The sequence below is a fragment of the Carcharhinus amblyrhynchos genome, chromosome 11 (assembly GCF_965287045.1).
Source record: "Carcharhinus amblyrhynchos chromosome 11, sCarAmb.v2.hapA, whole genome shotgun sequence".
NCBI lineage: Eukaryota > Metazoa > Chordata > Chondrichthyes > Carcharhiniformes > Carcharhinidae > Carcharhinus > Carcharhinus amblyrhynchos.
In genome coordinates, this window is record NC_137334.1 from 61786442 (window position 1) to 61809259 (window position 22818).

Genomic DNA, 22818 nt, shown 5'->3' on the forward strand with positions numbered 1-22818 from the left:
CAGCTTTCTCACTCATAAGACAATAGATATTCTGCCGCGAAAACAGAAAAATGCTGGAAAACCTCGGCAAGGAAGGCATTCGGCAAGTCGGACAGCATCTGTGTAGAGAATAGAACCAACCGGGTTAGATGCATTGACCCGAACAGGAGTGTTGGGACTAGGGGAATGTCACAGTAACTTCATTGCAGTGTTAATATAAGCCTTACTCGTAACTGATAAACTGAACTTCAAAAAAACTTTGAACGTTTGGAGTCTAGATGATCCTTCCACAGCTGAGAGGAAAGAGAGTCAGCGGAGATTTATACTGAGAATAGGGAAGGGTGGTGGAATTGAACAAACGGAATGTCAGCCTCTCGCTCTGCCTTCACTGCTACAGTTCCAAGGGAAAAAAGTTTGCATTTTTGGATTCTTGCAAGTGAATGTTCGGAAGATGGAGCAGACCGGTCGTGAAAAATTACAAATTGGCACAGCCAGAAAGGAACTATTAAATAGTGTTTATAATAATTTACATTCACAAGGCATTGATACTCACGATTTTTCACAAATAAAAACACAGCACCTTTTTTTATTCAAAACCCAAATATCATTCATAAGAAAGATCTTAACAGTGGTAAAAATGTCACAGATGTGGAAACACTGGGCTTCATACACAAAGGTTTTCTTGCATGCAGGATTCTTCAAGAATTGGTAGCATTCCCCATCTTCAAGCGTTATGGATCGTCGTCATGGTTTAAGAATTAAATAAAGACCAACAAAAATAACTGGGTTTCTGAACATTTATTTATAACTAAGCATTAAAAAGACTCAAAGACAAAAATGTGATACTTTCAATTTCTCTAATACAGTTTAAAAAGTACTGTATATAGTTTGATAACTGCTTGAAGCATACTGTAGGATTTTGCTTTATTACATATCTACACAGTATTTGATCACACATTGCAAATCATCGAACTCTGCATCAGTATGTATTACTGATGAATCCATTGCCCAAAATATTTGCACGCCAGCATTGAAACCCTGAATGTAAAGATACTGAAGGTAAGTGAACAAGTTTTTATGTGGGGCAAACAAAAGTCTGACAGATTTGCTGACACTTTACAAACACAAGTTCTCCTGCTCAACTTGATTGTGGAGTAGTGAACAATCGAACAAAAAAAAGTAAATTTTTTTGTACATAGGCTATGCCCAACAGATTCTGTAACAAATTTAACTTTTACAATATACTACAAAATTGATCTCTCTAGTTAACACTTCTACATTAATAGAAAAGCAAGCTTACGTATAAAATTGACCAGTGTACTAAAAGAGACCAGAATAAAGTATCACTTAGCAAGTCCATCCGTGTATAAATGGCTAGCATAAAACAAAATCTATGCAATTGCTATTAGAAATTTGATGCGGTTTTACCTATGTTGTTATCCATTTTGCTGCTCTGTATAGATATGCAGTGTCAATCGTTTGCTATCATCGCAGACTGGAAATTAGTGGGCAGCTGTAGTCTGATTATGTATATAGACTAATGTTGAGACATAAAAAAGGTATGAATCTGGATTGCACATTCAGAATTCCCACCACAGCAGAATACCAAAAATTGCAAAATTACCCTTTTTCATAATTTAAGATTCCCTTCCACTCTCCCCCTTCGCCCCCCCCCCACCCCCGCCCCACCACAGCAAGAAAATAAAATTTCTTTATAATTATATAGGGAGAAAAATGCTTCCCTAATGTGTTGTTTCAGTTTAATTAATTTTTAATCGTATGGTACTTAAGTTACTTCTTCAGGGTCTCTCTTTGTCCCCTTCCTCATCCAAAAACTCAATATCTCATGTTAAAACATTGGGTGATGAAAACAAAATAACTTGCACATTAAAATAAATAATTGCAAAAATCGTGCACCATTACATACAACTTTTCATTCTTGGAATGCATTTTTTTCGATAATAAGAGCCATAAAAGGGAAGACCAAGTATTTGCAATCACAGGAGATACAACTTTACAATAAAAGAGACCCATGCCATTACAAGGACAGATCACTAGATCAACTGTAAAGAATCATCACTTACACATGGTCTATCAAACACACTGGCTGCTCTATTAGAAAAATACTTGAATGAATGTAATTATGCAAAATCTTAATCTTCTGAATACTATAAAGCTGAAACAAGGTTTTGGGTTACAGGTTGAAAATAGTTTTACTGTACATTTTCTCACCTTCTGGTGAAAGTATTTTAAAAGTGCAGGTTTTAATCATTTTTTGAAAGTACGTTGTATACCTTATTAACTCTGAAGTACAGAGTTTCATTTTGGATGCTATAAACTCAAATAAAAACAGGAGAACCAATCGGACATAGTGACTTTAGTTTAGACCCTTCTTTTAGAAGGGCATAATTCACAGATGTGAAATCACTAAGATTTATGGCTTGTTAGTTATAGTTATTATTGTTGGCATGAATTTAAAATTAACTTACTGGACTGATTTGAGGCAACAATATTAACTTAAGTGCAAGATGAACTTTGTGGGCAATAAGATGTACACAACAGTTCAAAACTTGATGGGTCACTGTGCCCTGATTGTAGCAGCATAATACTGCAGCTGCCTCTTTTGTTTTTTAAACATTGAGTATCCATTTATTTATATAAATTTCAAGGTTTGAGAAAGAATATTAATATAAAAAACATGTAATCACCAGGTAAATATGACTGCTTAATGTAATCCAATAATCATTTAGCACAAAAATCACAACTGAGACATCCTTCATATTTGGTCCGTTCAGTGAAAACCTTCCACATATATCTAGCTCAATTATAACCTAGGCTTTCAAACTGGGCTCCGCAAACTTTAATACAAAAGCACGTTATTGCGGATGCTGGAAACCTAAAGCAGAGAATGCTGGAAACACTCAGCAGATCTGGCAGCATCAGTGGAGAAAGAAACATAGTTGGCCTTTCACATCTGATGAAAGGTCACAGACCTGAAACATGAACTCTTTCTCTTTCCAGATGCTCCCAGACCTGCTGAGTATTTTCAGCATTTTCTGTTCTTCTATGACAAATGCAAATGGATCCAAGAGTGAATCTGGGCATTTACAAGGTGGGTGGATATCCATCTGTCTCATGCCAAACATACCAAGTACAATACGCACAACGTTGAGAATTTTTTTCTATAATTCTCTATTTGTTGACTCACTAGCATGTTACTTAATTACAGTAAACTAGAAAAGTTGTGTGTGAATAGGATGGTTTTTCTTCGGGTAGCTGACATTGTTGGAAGTTGGGAAAGAGTATAATTAGGCTGTCAATATTTTGTATGGTGGTTTCCCCAGGAAAATTACAAAATGACTGCTCATAAAGCATGAAGATGTGGGTGGGCAGCTGAAACCTACACGAGCTTTTCTGAAATGTATCACTACACATAACCTACCTATAATTAGTGCACACACACAATGGTTTAGTCTCAATTAAATGCCACATGGTCATAAAGAACTTGCATTTATATGGTGCCACTTTACACCTCTAAATATCTTAAAGCGCTTCATGTCCAATGTATTAGCTTGAAGTGTACCAACTGTACTTATGTCTGACAACACTGGTGAATTGCAACTAGATTAGAAAGACATTTAAGAGTTCTTCTGAACATCATTTACCACAATCCCCCCCCTTCCCCCCCAACCCTTCCCACACCCCTCCTCCCCTCCCACCAGTAAATTTTAGAATGTTTCAAATGTTACAAAGACGATATAAATATAAAAAATATAAAATTTACATCTTTGGTTGAAACATTCTTAAAGCACTTCATGGAACTTGAGGGTTTCACTGACCAGTAACATATCCACACCGTACAAATCAGTTTTAACCAACGCTGTCTCACTCAGTTTGAACCAGGTTTGCCCCAAAACCATTAACTAAATTGCTAACTTAAAAACCAATGCGTTGGCAATTTGCTTTTTTCAAGTCAGAGGACTACCTACAGATAATGCGCTTGGGAGATTCTTAATCACCTGACTCGTTTGTAGAAGTCTTGTTAAACGCATCAAATGTGCATGTGCAATTGAATGGGGAATTAAGATCTCAACGCTTAATCCAATCTTTAAAACATAGCATTCCACAAGGTGCAAAATCACATTTACAGAAAATGTAATAATCAGTAACATATTTTGTGGGATGACAGATAACTTGTATTATATATTTCCAAAAAACTGTTCTGCAGCCAAGGTATTTTACAGATAAAGGGATAGGTACTGCAATATAAATTAACAGGTCATTTATTTTATTTTTCTACAAGGGAACATAAAATGGCTTTATACACTAAACATACAAAAATAGGGATATAAACTATATATTTTTAATAAGGCAGCCCAATATCTTGAAGAGTTGAAAGTTGAGAGTTGAAAACAACTAGAGAATATAAAGCACACTTTGTGCTTGCAACAGTTCTCACTGAAATAAATTCCCACCTTTTCATTTCTAAAATAAATAAAATTTAATTTTCTTAAATCATGGTATAAATAGAATGCTCAATGGGTAATGGTGGAATACCATTTTGCTCCCACTCATCAACTTTGTGGGGTTCCTCACAAGTAACGATGATGGAAGTTAGATAAAAATTATGTTCCAATTACTTCGTAAAGTATTCTACATATAAACAAACAAAATTGTTAGTTTTTGTTTACAATCTTAGTAAATTCGAGTAGAAAAGTGCATAAATTTAAAGAAAATCCAAAGAAACTAAGTTATTAGTTTGGTTATACCCTACAAATAGCAGTGACTGATTATTTCTTTTCCTTTTAAAAAGTGCCAAAAATATTTGGGGCATGTTACAAGGTGAGGCAAAGCAACAGCATCATTGTTAAACAACAGTTAATCCTGCCACAACACAATAACCTGGGACATGCTGTGCATGGCGGAAACAGACAAAGAAAATACATTTTTAAACAATGTTACACTGCAGCGTAATTGTGTTTTGGTATTCAAGAGGCCTAGATTATGATGCTTCTGTATAACTGTGGTAAATTGAACCAAAACTGCATTGCCTATTGATTATACAGCACTCCATCCTATACAGAGCAGCGCATAATACAAGAATTGTCATTTTGAAGTGCTAGCCTCAGATACATTACAAGGTTAACAGTTTCCTACTATCCAAAGGCCTGACTGGCTGTGGCATCTGGTGAAGCAGTCATTTGAGCTCTTCCCTCTGGTACACTCACTAAGGGGAACTCTGGAAACTCTGCACCAGCTCCACGTACCCTCAGATTTACTTGTCCATTGGAAGCACTGTATGGGGGAGGCACACCTGCCCTTACGTTCTGGTACTGGGCTCTGAATGTCTGTTCAAATGTGCCTATTTGGTAGGCTTGATGGACAGGCTGAGCTTCTACCTTCTTCTGAGATGTCATCTGATCCAAGAATTCTTGTGCCGAGACAGAACTATGATTTGTCTCCTCGCTTGAAAAGGTAAAGGAGTGCTGGGACTCGCCCACCATTAAACCATAGTGGGACTTCTCAGAAGATGGTCGCAATGGTGAATTCATGCCTGACCTAAAGCCACGCTGCATAGTCATTGAGGCCATAGAAGAAAACAATGGTTGATTTGAAAGGGTCGGGCTGTCAGTTCCAAAAGTAAGGGTCTGATTGGGTAAATATGCATCATTCTGGCTCGTTCGTTCCAAAGCTTGCTGGAGAAACTTTGAATATTCATGAAGCATACTGGCTTTGTCTGAAGGTGTCGGTTGGGAACTTGCACCAGCTCTCTCAGTCTGGGCAACCTCAGCTACATCTGAAGTGTTTATTGACATGCTCGAGGCCACTTCTGTATCAGCGACACTAAAAGACATCTCATGCTGCCCATTTGCCTTATGAGAGTAATGGTCTAGCAGAGTCTGCAATACCTCATCAGGAATCCCACTTTTGTCATGACTATTCTTTATTTCAACACTCAATGATTGTGTGTCCAACATAGATGCTGCTGTACTTTCATCAATTACACTAGCCACAGCCGCCTGGGTCACAGATGGTTGTGACGCTATCTGGCCTACATTCAGGGCATACTCTCGACTATTATTACTTGCTGCTTGCAAATAACGTTTTTTCTTCAGGAACTGCATTGCGTCATCATAATTGTTCGTGCTATGCACGGGCTTACTGGGAACTTCCTGTAAGGAATCCACCTGATCAATGTCGTGGTTTCCCTCAGAGTCCAGCAGACCTGGTTTATCAATAAGTTCATAGGTATATTTAGTAACTTTATTTTCTTCATACGTGGATAATGCAGACATTGCCTGGCTTGGTTCCAACTCGAGCTTCTGACTTCTTTTGCTGCTAACTTTCTTGATGACCAGTTTTGGTGGATGGATATCTCCGGATGTACTTTCTAGGGGATCACCATTGTGGGATGAATGCGGTATTTCGACAGAGTATTCAGTCACCATATATTCATCTTTCACTTTTGAAGAAATACTGTAGAGTGACGGATAGTCACTCTCAATCACATCTTTTTTCTGATCTAACTTTTCCACCGTGCACTCTTTGTCAGTGAGTGTGACAGAAGGCCTGGATTTATCTCCTGTTTTCTGTTTCTTTTTTCGCGGCAATGGAGTATCTTTATGTTGCAAGGAAATGTTTGGATCTTCCTCATTCCCTCCCATATCACCCATCTTCAACGCACACTTCAACGTTTTATCTCTGTTTTCATGGCACATGCGTTTATGTTTTAATACACGATCAGTTCTGGAGAAATACTGAAACAATCACAACATTAGAGTCAATACCATGAATTAACATTAAATTTGTTTTCACAAATGCAAAAAACAAATGTACATTCTATGGTTTCATTTTTCAGATCTGGCACTACCAGCTATCCAAAACAAAGCCAAAATAAATTAGTTGGAACTAAAAATTGTTAAATCAACATTATATGGCTATACACTATTGTTGCATAGAAATCAGTTGCATTCCAGGGGAAAAGTACTGATGAAAAGCAGACGGGTAAGAAAGATCTACATTTGAGGCAAGTTGGATAGCTTGACTATGCCAACATAGAATTACAAGTACCAGTTTTAAAATATCTCACAGAAGTAACATTTTAAATGTTGCAAGAAAATTTTTAATGAAACAATCTCACGATGACAGAGAAATTAAGTTGAAATACACAATAAGTTAAAACTTACTCAGCTAATATCGGCCTTCCTTTTCAGTATTGCAAAGGATAATAAAGAACATAGAATCTGGCAAATAATGATTCCCACACTTCTACGGGAAAAATAACTCACACAACAGGCAATTGTAGCATTCTACTATCTGGAGCTAAAATGGCAGATAACAAAATGATTCAGGAAACCTGAACAAATTAATATTTTCATGGAATCCATAGAATCATAGGGGCCATTCAGCCCATTGAGTCTGCACCGACCACAATCCCACCAAGACTCTATTCCCATAACCCCACATATTTAACCTGCTAATCTCCTTGACACTAAGGTCAATTTAGCATAGCCAATTAACCTATTCTGCACATTTTGTAAACTGATATTAGGCTGCACAAATTCAGTTAAGTTTGGAATGAAAATGTATGTAATTGTGGCTACAGAAATCGACTCTACACACTTTCAACAATGAATTAACAGATATTCTGACAGTTGATGCTTAAATAAAGGAGAACAATTTATAAATTGATAAAGCAGAAGTATTATTAATTAACGTCCACTATAATTGTAAGACCATAAGACAGAGGAGCAGAATTAAGTCACTTGGCCTACTGAGTCTGCTCCGCCATTCAATTAAGGTTGATTTTTTTTTCATCCTCATTCTGCTGTCTTTTCCCCATAACTCCTGACCCCCTTATTAATCAAGAACCTATCTCTGTCTTAAAGACACTCAATGACCTGGTCTCCACAGCCTTCTGCGACAAAGAGACTCGCCACTCTCTGCTGAAGAAATTCCTCCTCATCTCTGTTTTAAAGAATCATCCCTTTAGCCTGAGGTTGTGCCCTCTGGTTCTAGTAAGCTAAGAATTAGTTTTGAACGGGGAGAGAGGGCTAATCTAAGTATTAAGCAACAACCTGAGGTTACTCTTCAAAGATACCTTACTGCACTACAAGTTGTTGCTGGATAGTTGAGCATTCGGCTTACTGAAGAACTTGCATGGCATTTTGAAATCTCAGTTGCATTAAATCAGTTCCTTTTAGCTGAAAGTTATGCCTGACACCATACTACATGTGAGAGTTAAGAGGATACTCAAGTATTAAAAGCAGATTTAAATTACAGGGTTAATTCCATCTGCCATTATCTGCCCAATGCATCTTTATTTTCCTGCAATCTAAAACCTTCTTCCTCACTATTAACCACCTTGGCAATCTTGGCGTCATCCACAAACTTTATTTATTAGTGTCACAAGTAGGGTTACATTTACACTGCAATGAAGTTACTGTGAAAATCCCCTAGTCGCCACACTCCAGCACGTGTTCAAGTACACCGAGGGAGAATTTAGCATGGCCAATGCACCCAACCAACAGGTCTTTCAAACTATGGGAAGAAACCGGAGCATCCAGAGGAAACACACGCAGACAAGGAGAGAACGTGCAAACTCCGCACATACAGTGACCCAAATTGGGAATCGAATCCAGGACCCTGGTGCTGTGAGGCACCAGTGCTAAAAACTGTGCCACCCCCACATTTTCATCCACATCGTTTCTAAATATTACAAACAATAGAGACCTAACACTGATCTTGTGGTAGGGAATTTGAGGAAAGGTTTTTTTCCACCCAGAGGGTAGTGGGAGTCTGGAATGTACACCTGGGATGGTAGCACAGGGATCCCAGCCTCCTGTCACACAAACAGCCTCTACCACCGCCCTCTGTCTCCTACCAGTTTTGGATCCAACGTGCCAAGTTACCGTGGATCCCATGTACTTTTAACTTCTTTATCAGTCTCCCATGTGGGGCCTCATCAAAGGCTTTGCTGAAATCCAAATAAACTGCACTACCCTCATCACTTCCTCGAAAAATTCTTCAAAATTTGTTAGGCATAACTTCCCTTTGTTAAAATCATGCTTCCTTTCCTTGATCAAACCTTGCCTCACCCAAGTGGAGATTAATTCACTCCTTCAGAATTTTCTTCAATAGTTTCCCTACCACTGATGTGAGACTCTGCAATTCCCTGGTTTATCTCTATAATCCTCCTTGAAAAGTGAACCACATAAGCTGTCCTCCAATCTTCCGGCACCTCCACTGCAGTCAAAAAGGAATTAAAAAATTTGGATCATCCATATTTTCTCCCTTGTATCCTGCAGCAGCCTGGGATACAAAACATCCAGATCTGGAGACCTGCCACTTTTAAGCCCACCAAAACCTCCACTCCCTATGTCAAAATGTTCAAAAGCCTCACAGTCCCTCTCCCTGAATTCTGTACCAAGATCCTCCTTTTCCCAAGTGTAGACAAATGTGCACCATACCGATGTCCTCCAGCTCGAGGCACAGATAGCCCTCGTGGTCTATAATGGGGCCTTCTCTTTCCCTGGATACCCACTTCCCCCAATATACTCATAGAATATTTTGTGATTCTCCCCAATCTTACCCATCAGTCTTATTTTGTGACTCCTCTTTGCTCTCAGGATTGTTTTCTTAAGCTCCCGCACTAAACTTGCTATACTCATCAAAAGACGTCTGCTCATTTGTTCCTTTCGTACCTGCTAAAAGCTCTCTTTTCTATCGGATCCAGAACATTCCTAGAGATCCATGGTTCTCTGGGCTTGTTGCTCCTACATGTTGGGCCTGTATTCTCTGCATTTCCTTTTTAAACACCCTTTACTGCTCAGTTGTAGATTTTCCCACAAGAAGCTGTTCCCAGTCTACGTTGGTCAGATCCAGTCTTATTTTAATAGAATCTGCCTTCCCCTATCCAAAACTGTTCTTCGCAGACCATCTTTTTCCCTTTTCATAATAAAATTAAATTGTACGGTAATGTAGTTGCCATCACTAAAATACTCCCCCTATGCCACCTCAAACTCCTGTCCAGCTTTGTTCCCCAGAATTAGATCCATCATTGCACCGTTCCTTGTTGGATCTTCTACATATTGACACAAAAAGCTCTCCTGAGTACACTTCAAGAAATCTGCTAAACTCTTTACACTATGACTAACCCAATTAAGATGTGGCAATGCTAGTGTTTGACTGGGGTGGGCATTGTAAGAAGTTTCACAACACCAGGTTAAAGCCCAACAGGTTTATTTGGAATCACGAGCTTTGGAGCGCTGCTCCTTCACTCAGCATCTGGAGTGGGACATGAACCTACAACCTTCTGAATTAAGGCTGAGACCTAAAGGGAAAAGTAGTAATGCCAGAGGTAAAAGTTACTAGCATCTTTTAAGAACCAATGACAAAACGTTCATAACCAATGCCTTGAAGATTGAGATAGAGCTAGCAGGGAACAGAGTTTTATTGTGCATTTGCGAGACAATTCTTTATAATTCTAATGAAATGTCAATGATTTGAAATGTTAACTCTGTTTCTCTCTTCATAGATACTGCCAGAACTGCTGAGTATTTCCTGCATTTGTTTTTATTTCAGGTTTCCAACATCTGCAGCATTTTGCTTTTCTCATATAATTTTATCCTTGTAAAAGACTTTGGTTAGACATGTTAGAATACATCTACCGGTTTTGGTTTCCTCACAATATACTGGGAGACTTTGGGAAAGGTGCTAAGGGGGGAAGGGGGGGGGCACAAGATGAATGGCTAGTTTGAAGCACCTTAGTTACCATGATTAGCTCAAGAGGGAGGATCTAAGCAGGAAGGTAGAAGAACATATATGCAAAATCAACTGTAGATATCAGTACACAAGTTACCTGGAGAAGCCTCAAAAATCCCTTCAAAAACAGGGAGAGGTGGCTGCATCAACTTTACACTGAGTATAAAAGTGAACTGCTGATGTAGGCGGTCACCATTTTGAAAAGTCATTTAAGTCCGACACAAAGGGTGAGCATGTCTTAAACTCTCATTTATCTTAGCAACACAGCCCATGTCATCTTCGTACACCCAGTTAAAAGATACTGGTGAGAAAAACATGCATTTTGAGAGAGAAATTGGGGCTGACCACTAATGACCACGGCATGGAGGCGGCACACTGACAAGCACTGCTACCTCACAGTACCAGGGACTGGTTCGATTCCAGTCTTGGGTAACTGTCTGATAGATTGGCATGGGAAGTGTGTGGGGTTACAAGGATAGGGTGGGGGAGAGAGCTTGCGTATGATACTCAGTCAGAGAGTCAGTGCAGACACAGTGGGCCAATTGACCTCTTCTGAATGGTAGAGATTCAATGATTCTATGATGTTGTGGTTGAAAAGTGAGATTGACTTATATTTCGAGTATATGCACAAGTATGATTTTCGGGGCTGGAAAACTGGCTCATCTTATATGCTGCAATTTATAGTAAATTGACTATACTTGGACCAATTATTTCAACTTAATAGGTTAGGAAGGACCAGATGTCATGCGTACATGGTAAGCAAGGGCAGAACTAGTTGTATATTAAGTGGATCTTCTTTTCCATAAAAATATTGGACTTACAACACCAGCTGATGGCTTATATGGTGAACATCAATTCGATGCATTCCTGCAATTGAGAGTTAGACCCATTTTGGCTGGAGTGGGGTCACATCTTACAAAAGGTCAGTATTGCAGAATGGAAATCAGGATTGAGGTTTGCTAATTGACAAGTTTTAATAAGTTATGAGGTTGGAGAGGAATTTTCTATTTCTTCCTGCCCTTTATTGCCTGGATTTTTAATATTTTTCAATATCTCCTAGGATATTACATGGATCTGAGTTGGTGGGGATGCACTATGCAACAAATCTACCTATGAACGATTGTGGGATTCTCCCCTCTGCTGCAGCAAACAGAGATCTGGCTCAGCGCCAAATTCTCCACCCTCTCAGGCAGCGGTGGTGGGACGTGAATGGCTGGAGAATCTCAGCCATGGATTAATTAGGGACAGCAAGCCTGGTTGTGAATCTGGCATCTTTTATCGAAAAGATTTAATAGCTTTTTGAGTATATAGAAGAATGTAATGATAAAGGTACAAGCTGTAGATGTCTTTAGCCTATGCTTCATTCGAAGGCGTCCAATTAAAATGATCTGTCAATTCCAAATCTCTTCAACAGCAAATTTTCACTTTGCTAATTTGCCTCAACTTGCATTACTTATCTCAAATTTTTAAATCTTGAAATAGCAACAAATTGTACACAGTTCTTCAAAAGGCATTTGGTGAGATTCCACTTGGGAGGCTTATTGCTAAAGTTAAAACAGAAATAATTAAAAGGAACTTATTCATCGTGAATATTAGATGACCAAAAGATAGAACACAAGAGTAGTAGTTAATGGAGAAACTACAGTCTTAATTTTGACTCTTGGGAGATATCAATTTTACATCCTATTCGTTCAAGAAAACGTCCATTAACCACTGCAAGTGATACATTTCTAAAAAGTACTTGTCTGTGAAGTACTTGGGACGTTACAAGACCCTAAGTGTCACCATATAAGTTTGATTTTATATTCATATCCATCATGGGACATGGGCGTCGCTGGCTGGCCAGCATTTATTGCCCATCCCTAGTTCCCGAGGGCAGCTGAGAGTCAACCACATTGCTGTGGCTCTGGAGTCACATGTAGGCCTGGCCAGGTAAGGACAACAGGTTTCCTTTCCTAAAGGACATTATTGAACCAAATGGGTTGCTCTGACGATCAATAATGGTTTCATAGTCATCAGTAGATGCTTAACTCCAGATATTTTTTTCAATCAAATTCAAATTCCACTATCTTATCGTGGCAGGATTCAAACCTGGGTCCCCAGAATATTAACTGAGTTTCTGGATTCATAGTCTGGCGATAATACCACTAGGCCATCGCCTCTAAATGAAAGGCGAACTGATAACAGCTGTTTAAAATATATGTTATCTCACATTTTATAGGGCTTTAGGATACAGAAGCAAAGCTATTATGAAAATAGAGAGAAACTGGTGGCATTTCGTTATGAAAGAGAACGAAGTCAAGAAGAAACCAAAAATAAGTTCAGTTGGGTCAATAAATTTCCACTAAAAAGTCAGTAAAGGACATAAGATTTAAGATCAGCAGAATGGGCAATGATTAGAAGAATTATATTTGTTCAAATGCAGACAGCAGTTAGGTCATAAAAGCGCACACCACGGAAGTTGCCGCTTTAGTGTAACTAGTCCATGGTGGTATTTATTTCTCAGGCAAGCCAACAATCTCAATCACATTCACTCACCCACATTCATCCACGTATCCAATCTAACTTGGATATTGGCACACCTTATAACTAAATCATTGAAATCCACAGCTCAACACTGCATTGAGAAGTTCCCTTTTCTCTCTGTTCCCTTATTATTTTAAATGTGGTCCCTCATTCCAGGCTCAAATATTGCCTAAATCATTGAAATCCACAGCTCAACACTGAATTGAGAAGTTCCCTTTTCTCTCTGTTCCCTTATTATTTTAAATGTGGTCCCTCATTCCAGGCTCAAATATTGCCTCTGATTTTAGCTTCTGGTCCAAGCTTTCATAGTTTCAAAACATTACAATCACTACGTGCCATAATCTGCATTGTTTTAATAAAAAGTCCCAATTTCTACCCCAACCGTCCCAAATCTTTCATTTCATTTGTATTTCCTTACATCTGGCAGCATTCCAGTGAATCCACACTGCACTCGGACTGAGGTTTCAATATTATTCATATAGGATCTGGACTAAAGTTTTTAAAGTTATTTATTAGTCACAAGTAGGCTTACATTAACACTGCAATGAAGTTACGCTGAAAATCTCCTAGTTGCCACACGCCGGTGCCTGTTCGGGTACACTGAAGGAGAATTTAGCATGGTCAATACACCTAACCAGCATATCTTTTGGACTTTGGGAGGAAACCTGAGCACCCAGAGGAAACCCACGCAGACACAAGGAGCACGTGCAGACTGCAGATAGACAGTGGCCCAAGGCTGGAATCAAACCCAGGTCCTTGATACTGTGAGACAGCAGTGCTAACCACTGTGCCACCGTGCTGTTCGTCTTTCAAGAGCTAGAATTAGAATCCAAAAAAGTGTTTAAAAGTAGTTTTAAGTGAATGGGAAAAAATATGGCCTTGAGGAACGTACAGGGAGACAGAAACAATGAATCAGTTTTTCAGAGAGTCAGTGTAGGTATGATGGGTTAATGGCCACCGTCTGTGCTGTAGAACTTTATACTTAATCTGCGCTTCACACATTTAGTGACAAGTACATTAGTCAATTCTTACCTGGTGGCAGTATTCACACTGATACGGTTTCTCCCCACTGTGAGTGCGCTTATGCCTCTCCATATGATATTTCTGTATGAACCTCATGTCACATTCGTCACATTGAAAAGGTTTTTCACCTGAAAACACCATTTTCAAATGAATACACTTGTAATCTGTTAATGTATTATTTTTACACAAATTTTAGACTAAGTCATTTTTGTGGATAACCTACTATAAGATGCTAGAAATCAGCATTAATTTTGAAAATGCGCATATTTTGATTGAAACTATTTTTAAAATAATACAACATGCTACTTCGCCAATATTGTCTACTCCTAAAATAGTTCACCCCTTTCCGATAATCGTTACCGTTCTGTGGATGTTGAGCGCACTTTGGTTAGATCACCGACTTGGCCATTTATTCTTGAAACAGTTCATCCTTTTCTGATAATCATTATAGCTCGACAAATGTTGAATGCCCTTTGGTATATCACCCAAATGGTCATTTTAAATGCGAGTCAAGAGAGCAACCATCAGCAGGTTAACTGGAGGTGTCAGACTTGAGCTGAATCCACTGTTCGCTTGCTGGGCATTGATTAATTAATCAAATGACTTGCTGAAATTACTGCTGGATACATTACATGTGCACATCTACTGTGAATCATTGTGCTGCACTAACTAAAGTCAAACTTCCATAAAACTTTAACTTTATGGGAAACAGTTGGTTAACCATGCCACTTAGAATCTGTGGCTGCTAAACAAGCACATATTTATCAAAAAAGATCAAAAATTTATAGATGTACAGATGTATTAAACATGAGGAGCAGGAACTCATCAGCTATTGCTGTGTGCAAATTGGCTATCATATTTGCCAATGAACAAATAACCTACACTTCAAAAGTATCTTATTGGGAAGAAGCCCTCTATCTTCAAATGCACCATATGAGCCAGATGTATGTGCGTGAGACGAACAAGTTAATCTGTTTAGAAATAATATTTGAAAGAGTAAATTCAGTAGCATATATTCTGAGCGGCTTTATATTTACTGATGTATTGTGCAATTATCAGTCAGCTGGTTAAGGCTCTGGGTAACTGAGCCAGACGGACATCCCGTATTTAGTCACTGATTTAGACCGAGTTAGCTAATCTCGGTCAGAGTAGAACCAAGTTTGCTACAGCTAGCACTTATATAAAACAGTAATTTGGATCTAGCTGGAGTATCGTGTCCAGTTCTGGGCCACACAATAAAGATATGAAGGCTTTGGAGGGTACAGAAACAATATGCTGAAACAGGAGGAGATCAGAGAAGAAGGATTATGTGGATAGACTATAGAAGCTAGGATTGTCTTCCTTAAAGCAGGGAAGACTGAAAGGAAATTTGAAAGTTTACTGAGGAAGTACAAAAGGATTTAGACAGATAAAATGAGTAGGCAAGAACATGACAGATGGACTATATTGTAGAGAAATGAGAACATACCCACTTTGGAAGGAAAAAAGACAGAAGAAATAAATGAAAATGTGGCACTCAAGAGGAAATATGTGACCTTGTAAAATGAATCATAAAAAGTTAACACATGCAGGTACAGCAAACAATGGAAAGCAAATGGTACTTTTAGTCTTTATTACAAAGTGATTGAAATATAACAGTAAAATATCTTACTGCAACTGAATGGAGTCTTGGTGAGATCATACCTCAAGTACTGTTTACAGTTTTAGTTTCCTTATCCAAGAAAGGATGTATCAGTCTTAGAGGAAGTTCAACGAAGGTTCACTAGACTGAGCATGGCGATTAGGGGATTGTCCAGTTAAAGTTTATTTATTAGCATCACAAGTGGGTTTACATTAACACTGCAATGAAGTTACTGTGAAAATTCCCTAGTCGCCACACACCGGCACCCGTTCCATCACATAAGAACATAAGAACATAAGAACATAAGAACATAAGAAATAGGAGCAGGAGTAGGCCATCTAGCCCTTCGAGCCTGCCCCGCCATTCAATAAGATCATGGCTGATCTGTCGTGGCTCAGTTCCACTTTCCCGCCCTCTCCCCATAACCCTTAATCCCCTCTCTTATCAAGAACCCATCAACCCGCTTCTTAAAAATATTTAGCGAGGCAGCCTCCACCACTTCAACGGGCAGAGAATTCCAGAGATTCACCACCCTTTGAGTGAAGAAGTTCCTCCTCAACTCCGTTCTAAACCGCCTCCCCTTTATCTTGAGGCTGTGCCCCCTAGTCCTACTGTCTTTTTTGAGCGGGAAGAGTCTCTCCACCTCTATCCTATCCATCCCATTCATCATCTTATACGTCTCAATGAGATCTCCCCTCATTCTTCTAAACTCTAACGAGTACAAGCCTAGTTTATTCAGCCTCTCCTCATAGCTCAATCCCCTCAGCTCCAGTATCAGCCTAGTAAACCTCCTCTGCACTCCCTCCAGGGCCAAAATATCCTTGCGCAGGTGCGGCGCCCAAAACTGCACACAGTACTCCAGCTGCGGCCTCACCAATGCCCTATACAGCTGCAGCAAGACCTCCCTACTTTTATATTCAATCCCCCTCGCTATGAAGGCCAGCATCCCATTCGCCTTCCTGACCACCTGCTGCACCTGCAAGCTGGGTTTTTGCGACTCATGCACAAGGACCCCGAGGTCCCTCTGCACCGTCGCCTGCTGCAGTTTTTCGCCACGTAAGTAATAGTCCTTCCTACCATTCTTCCTACCAAAGTGGACCACCTCACACTTGCCAACATTAAATTCCATTTGCCATTTCCTGGCCCATTCGCCCAGCCTATCTAGATCCTTCTGCAGACTCTCCACACCCTCCGCACAATTTGCCTTTCCCCCAATCTTGGTGTCATCAGGAAAGTGTTAAATTAAAAGCGGAGGAATTTAGAGTAGCTAAGAGCAGTGGGCGAGAAGAGGATTGGGAAAGGTTTAAATGTCAACAAAGATTGACAAAGAAGTTGATAAAGGAGGGTAGGAGAAGCTATGAGGCTGGGCTAGCACTTAATATAAAAAAGGATAGCAAGAGTTTTTATAAATATATAAAAAGGAAGAGGCTGGCTAGGGTGAACGTTGGTCCTTTAGAGGATGAGAAAGGGGAGCTAGTGGTAGGGGATGGGGATATGGCTAAGGTCTTGAATAACTTTTTTGTTTCTGTCTTCACGGAGGAGGACGTGAATAATTTGCCGGGTGTTAACAATGGAAAGGTGGTAGGAATGGAGGGTCTTAATGACATTACTGTTACTAGAGAGGTGGTGCTCGACAGACTGGAGGGGCTGATTGTGGACAAATCCCCAGGACCGGATGGAATGCATCCGAGGGTTCTGAAAGAAATGGTGGAGGTGATAGTGGATGCCTTGGTGGTTATTTTCCAGACGTCGCTGGATTCCGGGGAAGTGCCGGAAGATTGGAAAACGGCTAATGTTACGCCGTTGTTTAAGAAGGGTGCCAGGCAAAAGGCGGGGAATTATAGGCCGGTTAGTTTAACGTCTGTGGTAGGTAAAATGTTAGAATCTGTCATTAAGGAGGAAATTGCGAGGCATCTTGAAGGGAATTGCTTGATAGGGCGGACGCAACACGGTTTCATTAAAGGGAAGTCGTGTCTGACAAATTTACTGGAGTTCTATGAGGATGTGTCTAGGGCAGTGGATAGAGGAGAGCCGGTGGATGTGGTCTTTCTGGATTTTCAGAAGGCGTTTGACAAGGTACCTCACAAGAGGTTATTGCAGAAGGTCAGGGGACATGGAGTTGGGGGTAGGGTGTTAGCGTGGATAGAGGATTGGTTGTCAAATAGGAGGCAGAGAGTGGGGGTCAATGGGTGCTATTCGGATTGGCGGTTGGTGACTAGTGGGGTGCCCCAGGGGTCGGTGCTGGGGCCTCAGCTATTTACCATTTATATAGATGATCTGGAGGAGGGAACCGAGTGCAGGGTGTCGAAATTTGCTGATGACACCATCACACTGAGGGAGAATTTAGCATGGCCAATACACCTAACCAGCATGTCTTTCAGACTATGGGAGGAAACCAGAGCATCCAGAGGAAGCCCACGCAGACACAGGGAGAACATGCAAACTCAACACAGTGACCCAAGCCGGGCATCAAACTCAGATCCCTGGCACTGTGAAGCAGCAGTGTCCACTGAGGAAATAATGAGCAGACTGGGTCTATATTCCCTACACTTTAGGAGAATTAGGTTGACAGAGTGGGTGCTGGTAGAATGTTTCCTTTGGCTAGCAGCTCTAGAATTAGGGGTCTCAGTCACGGAATAACAAATTTAGGACTGAGGCATTTAGGACCAAGGTATTTAGGATCAGGGTGAGGAAAACATTTCTTTCAAAAGGGTTATGACCCTTTGGACATCTCCAGCGTAGAGAGCTGTAGATGCTCACTCGTTAAATATATTCAAGTAAGTGACTGAGAGATATTTGGATACTGTGGAAATCAGGAGCTGAATTTGCATAAAAACTGGAATAAATCCCACTGGTTTTTTTAAAGCAGGATTTTCAAAATTAAGCTGCCACACTTGGTGCACAGAGTGCACTCGCATGAATCTCCATAAAAATCTACGGTGGGGCCCATTCCCGCTAAAGATGCTGGCAACATAGCGCTGAGCGGGCCACTGTGCATGTGCCAATCTGTCATAACAGAGATCGGCGCATGCCCAGTAGCCGGCCTCCCGATCGCTGGCCAGCCTCGCAATGCTGCCTCTCCAACCCCACCACAGCGTGATTGCTGGCCTCTTGGACCTACGGCCCAGCTCCAACACTGCCCCTCACTAACCAGCTACAGCAGAGCAGTGGGCTGTGAGAATTGCCCCTAAGGAATATGGGGATTGTGTGAAAAAAAGTATAGCTAAGATTGACATGATTTTATTGCATGCAGAATGGATTTAAAGGGTCAAATATTTCTTATGATGATTAGGAGGTATTGAAAATCATAAAGGACTTAATACAATGAAGTGAAATTCCTTCTAGTAGTTAAGAGCCAATAATGAGAGGACAGAGATTTAAGAAGTAATTGACAAAAGAACCAGAGGGTGATGTGAGGAAAAGCTTTTTATTTTAAACACACATGTTTATTATTTGGAATACATCCCCAAGAGGCTGGTGGGGACAGATTCAAGGGGGTTTGGATAAATATTGAGAAAAAAAAAATCAGGGGTGTGGAGAAGTGGTGGGGGGTGGGGGAAGAGAGAGAGAGAGAGAGAGAGCGAGAGAGACACAGAGACAGAGACAGAGACAGAAAGAGCAGGACTAACCAGATTTCTCTTCGAAATGGCCAGCACAGACTGATCAACTGAATGGTCCCCACCTGCGCTGTGCTATTCTGAGATTGTGACGAGTTTTGGTATGTGAAAGGCATAGTTTATTTTTAATTTACTAATAACATTCTCACAGTTTCACTGAAATGTGGCACCTGGAGTGTTTTTATTTAAAGGCTCTCTTTACATATGTTCAAAGCATGCATCAAACGAATGACGTCAAACCCACATGGAACATCAGACTTTGAATAATGCTGCAGAACCAAAGGACCAGTGAGCATGAGAAACTGGAAGAGATTAGTGTTATAGAATAAAAATTACTGGAGCAATTAATGGAATTTAAAGTTGATTAATTATCAATGCCTGATAATCTACGTCCCAGAATACTGAAAGAGTGGCTGTAGAGAGCGGATGGATTTACAGTCATTTTCCAAAATCTTACAGATTCTGGAATGATTCCTACAGATTGCAAGGCGGCAAATACAGCCCCACTGCTTGAAGAAAGGGGGAAGCAAGAAAATGGGGAACTACAGACCTGCTGGCCTCAACAGTAGGGAAAATGTTGGATTCTATTATAAAGGCTGTGATAACTGGAGACATAGAAAAAAATGGTAGGAATGCATTTATAAAATGGAAATCATGATCGACAAACTTGATAAGAGCTTTTTTGAGGACGTAACCAGCAGAATAGATAAGATGCAAAAACAGGCAGATGTGGTGTTTTTGGATTTGCAGAAGGCTTTCAATAAGGCCCCACACCAAAGCAAAATTAAAGCAAATGGGACAAGCTGTGAACTGAAAATTGGTCAACGGACAGAAGATATCCCCCTCCCCATGTTTCTCAGCCTTTCAAAACTTCCTTGAAACCAACTTCTTAAATTAGGCTTCAGAATGTTATCTTCTCCGGCTGGGCAACTATGTTCCTGTGAAGTGCCTTGGAATATTTTACTACCATTGAAAGCATTAAGCAGCCAATTAAAGGAACGCATGTGCAGGAAAAATCACAGGGCTGGGGCCAGGACATAATCATACTGTTGATCAGATTAGATCAGAATTTAAAACAATGGATAATTTAATAATTTACAATATTTGCCACATCTTCCAAAATATTGTTGTAGGACAAAAGCAAATACACAAAGGATGAACAGAAGTAATTTTTCAAGCAGTGCTAAACATTTAGATGAGCACCTGAAAGACCATAGTATACAAGGTTATGAACCAAGTACTGGAAAATAGAATTAGAACAGATAAGTGATACGATGGGCCAAAGGACCTCTTTCTGTGCTGTAAAACTCCATGCAAACTAACTTATTTTGTCTTTGAACTTAATTTCTATTATTCAATCAATATGGTCACATAGGGCGGTTACTTTTTTGACTCTTGACTCTTAACTGGTTGGGAGGGGTGGAACAAAGAGGAAAATAGCACAAATGGAAATGAAGAACTAGCGCCTAGTTTGTGTTCTGCAAATGCATGCAAGAAAATATTCAGGAACAATAAACAAGATAAACACATGAACTAAATATGCTGCATCTTCAATCCACTATAAATTCAATCCTACTTACCAGTGTGAATCTTCTCATGCCTCTGCAGCAAGTATTTCTGAATAAAACGCATGCTACACTGGCTGCACTGATATGGTTTTTCACCTTCAATTAAAATGAAAACAAAAAGGTTTGGAATCACAGCAAGGAGCACTATAGTCACAAAAATGATGAACGTTACCAGCTAAAGATCCCAAAATTTGCTGTAATACAAAATAAGACTTAGGCAGTGTAAATACTGGCTAAAATCACATGTGTGGGCATGTTCCGTGTTTACTAACTATGCTATATAGAGAGATTGATAAAACATTCTGTATATCTAACACATTCCTCTTCAGGAGTATTATATCTGTATCCTGTTCATGACACATGAATATTAGCATGAGAACTCAGACAACATGGAATCAAATCAATAAAAATTTGTAAATAGCTCGGTTGGAAACAATTTTCCATTGGAAGGGGCAGAAAAACAAAGGATGAAAAATAATAACTCAATTAAATTACAAATAGAATATAGTTTAGACTTACAACAACTTGTATTGATCCAGCAGCTTTAACATAATAAAATGTTCTGAGACACTTCACAAAAGCATTATAAAACCAAAGTTGTGACTGAGCCACACAAGGAGATATTAGGGCAGAAAGCCAAAAGCTTGGCCCTGGAGTACGATTTACAGAAATATCTTAAAAGGAGGAAAGAGAGGTGGAAAGGTTTAGGAAGGGAATTCCAGAGCTTAGCCTGGACAGCTGAAATCAGGTAGGGTGAGTGGGGGATGCAGAATTAGATGAGTTCAGGGTAGCTGGAGGGTTGTGGAGCTGGAGGACAGGAAAGAGTGAGGACATGGAGGAATTTGAAAGCATGGATGAGAACTTTAAAATCCAAGCGTTCCTCATGAAGATCAGTAATCACAGAGCTAAAAGTGATTCGGAATTGGGTTTAAATGACCTCAGGCTTACACAGGCTTGTGCGGTATGCTTTGTCTGTATAGTACGCAAGAAATGATACTTTTCGCTGTATGCTAATACATGTGACAATAAATCAAATCAAATCAAATCAAACAAATTAGAACATGAGAAATAGACAGAGATGCACTGAACATTCAAACACAAAAGTGACAAAGGCACCAAGTTGCAACAAGTTGATGAGCTAAGACAGGGGCAAATTAGAAAATTTTACAAGGGTAGACAGAGTGATGTGGATATGTAGTCAGATGCTCAATTTAGGGTTAAATATGACACCAAATATGCAAACAGCCTGGTTCAGATTCAATTTTTTAAAAATTCTTTCACAGGACGTGGGCATCGGTGGTTGGGCAGCATTTATTGTTCATCTCCAATTGTCCTGGAAAAGCCTTCTTGAACCATTGCAACCCATAGTGCTATTAGGGAGGGATTTCCAAGATTTTGATCCATCAATAGTGAAGGAATGGCGATATAATGCCAAGTCAGGACGGTGTGTGCAAAGCAGGAGAATTTACAGGTGGTACTGTTACCACGCATCTGCTGCCCTCGTCTTTGGGTTTGTACGGTACTGCTGAAGAAGATTTGGTGAGGTGCCGTAGTGCATCTTGTAGACGGTATCCCCTCCATCACTGTGCATCAGTGGCGGAAAGAGTGAATGTTCAGGTGGTGGACAGGGTGCCTATCAAGCGGGCTGTTTTGTCCTGGATAGTGTGAAGCTTCTTGAGTGCTGTTAGAGCTGCACCCACCTAGGCAAGTGAATTGTGCC

The 22818-nt window shown here is 40.0% G+C and overlaps 1 protein-coding gene across 2 annotated transcripts in view; it reads right to left on the bottom strand.

Moving 5' to 3' along the window:
• Window positions 1-4246: 4246 nt before the first annotated feature.
• The window catches only part of znf148 (zinc finger protein 148), a 54132-nt gene continuing 35560 nt past the window's right edge, over window positions 4247-22818 (bottom strand). For both annotated transcript variants that reach the window (XM_080199240.1, XM_080199239.1), the window contains 3 exons: window positions 21111-21194; window positions 14302-14420; window positions 4247-6737 (listed from right to left, as the gene is read on the bottom strand). In XM_080199240.1, the coding sequence (XP_080055366.1) occupies window positions 5136-6737; window positions 14302-14420; window positions 21111-21194 (1805 nt within the window). In that variant the 3' untranslated portion in view covers window positions 4247-5135. The remainder of the gene's footprint in view (window positions 6738-14301; window positions 14421-21110; window positions 21195-22818) is intronic.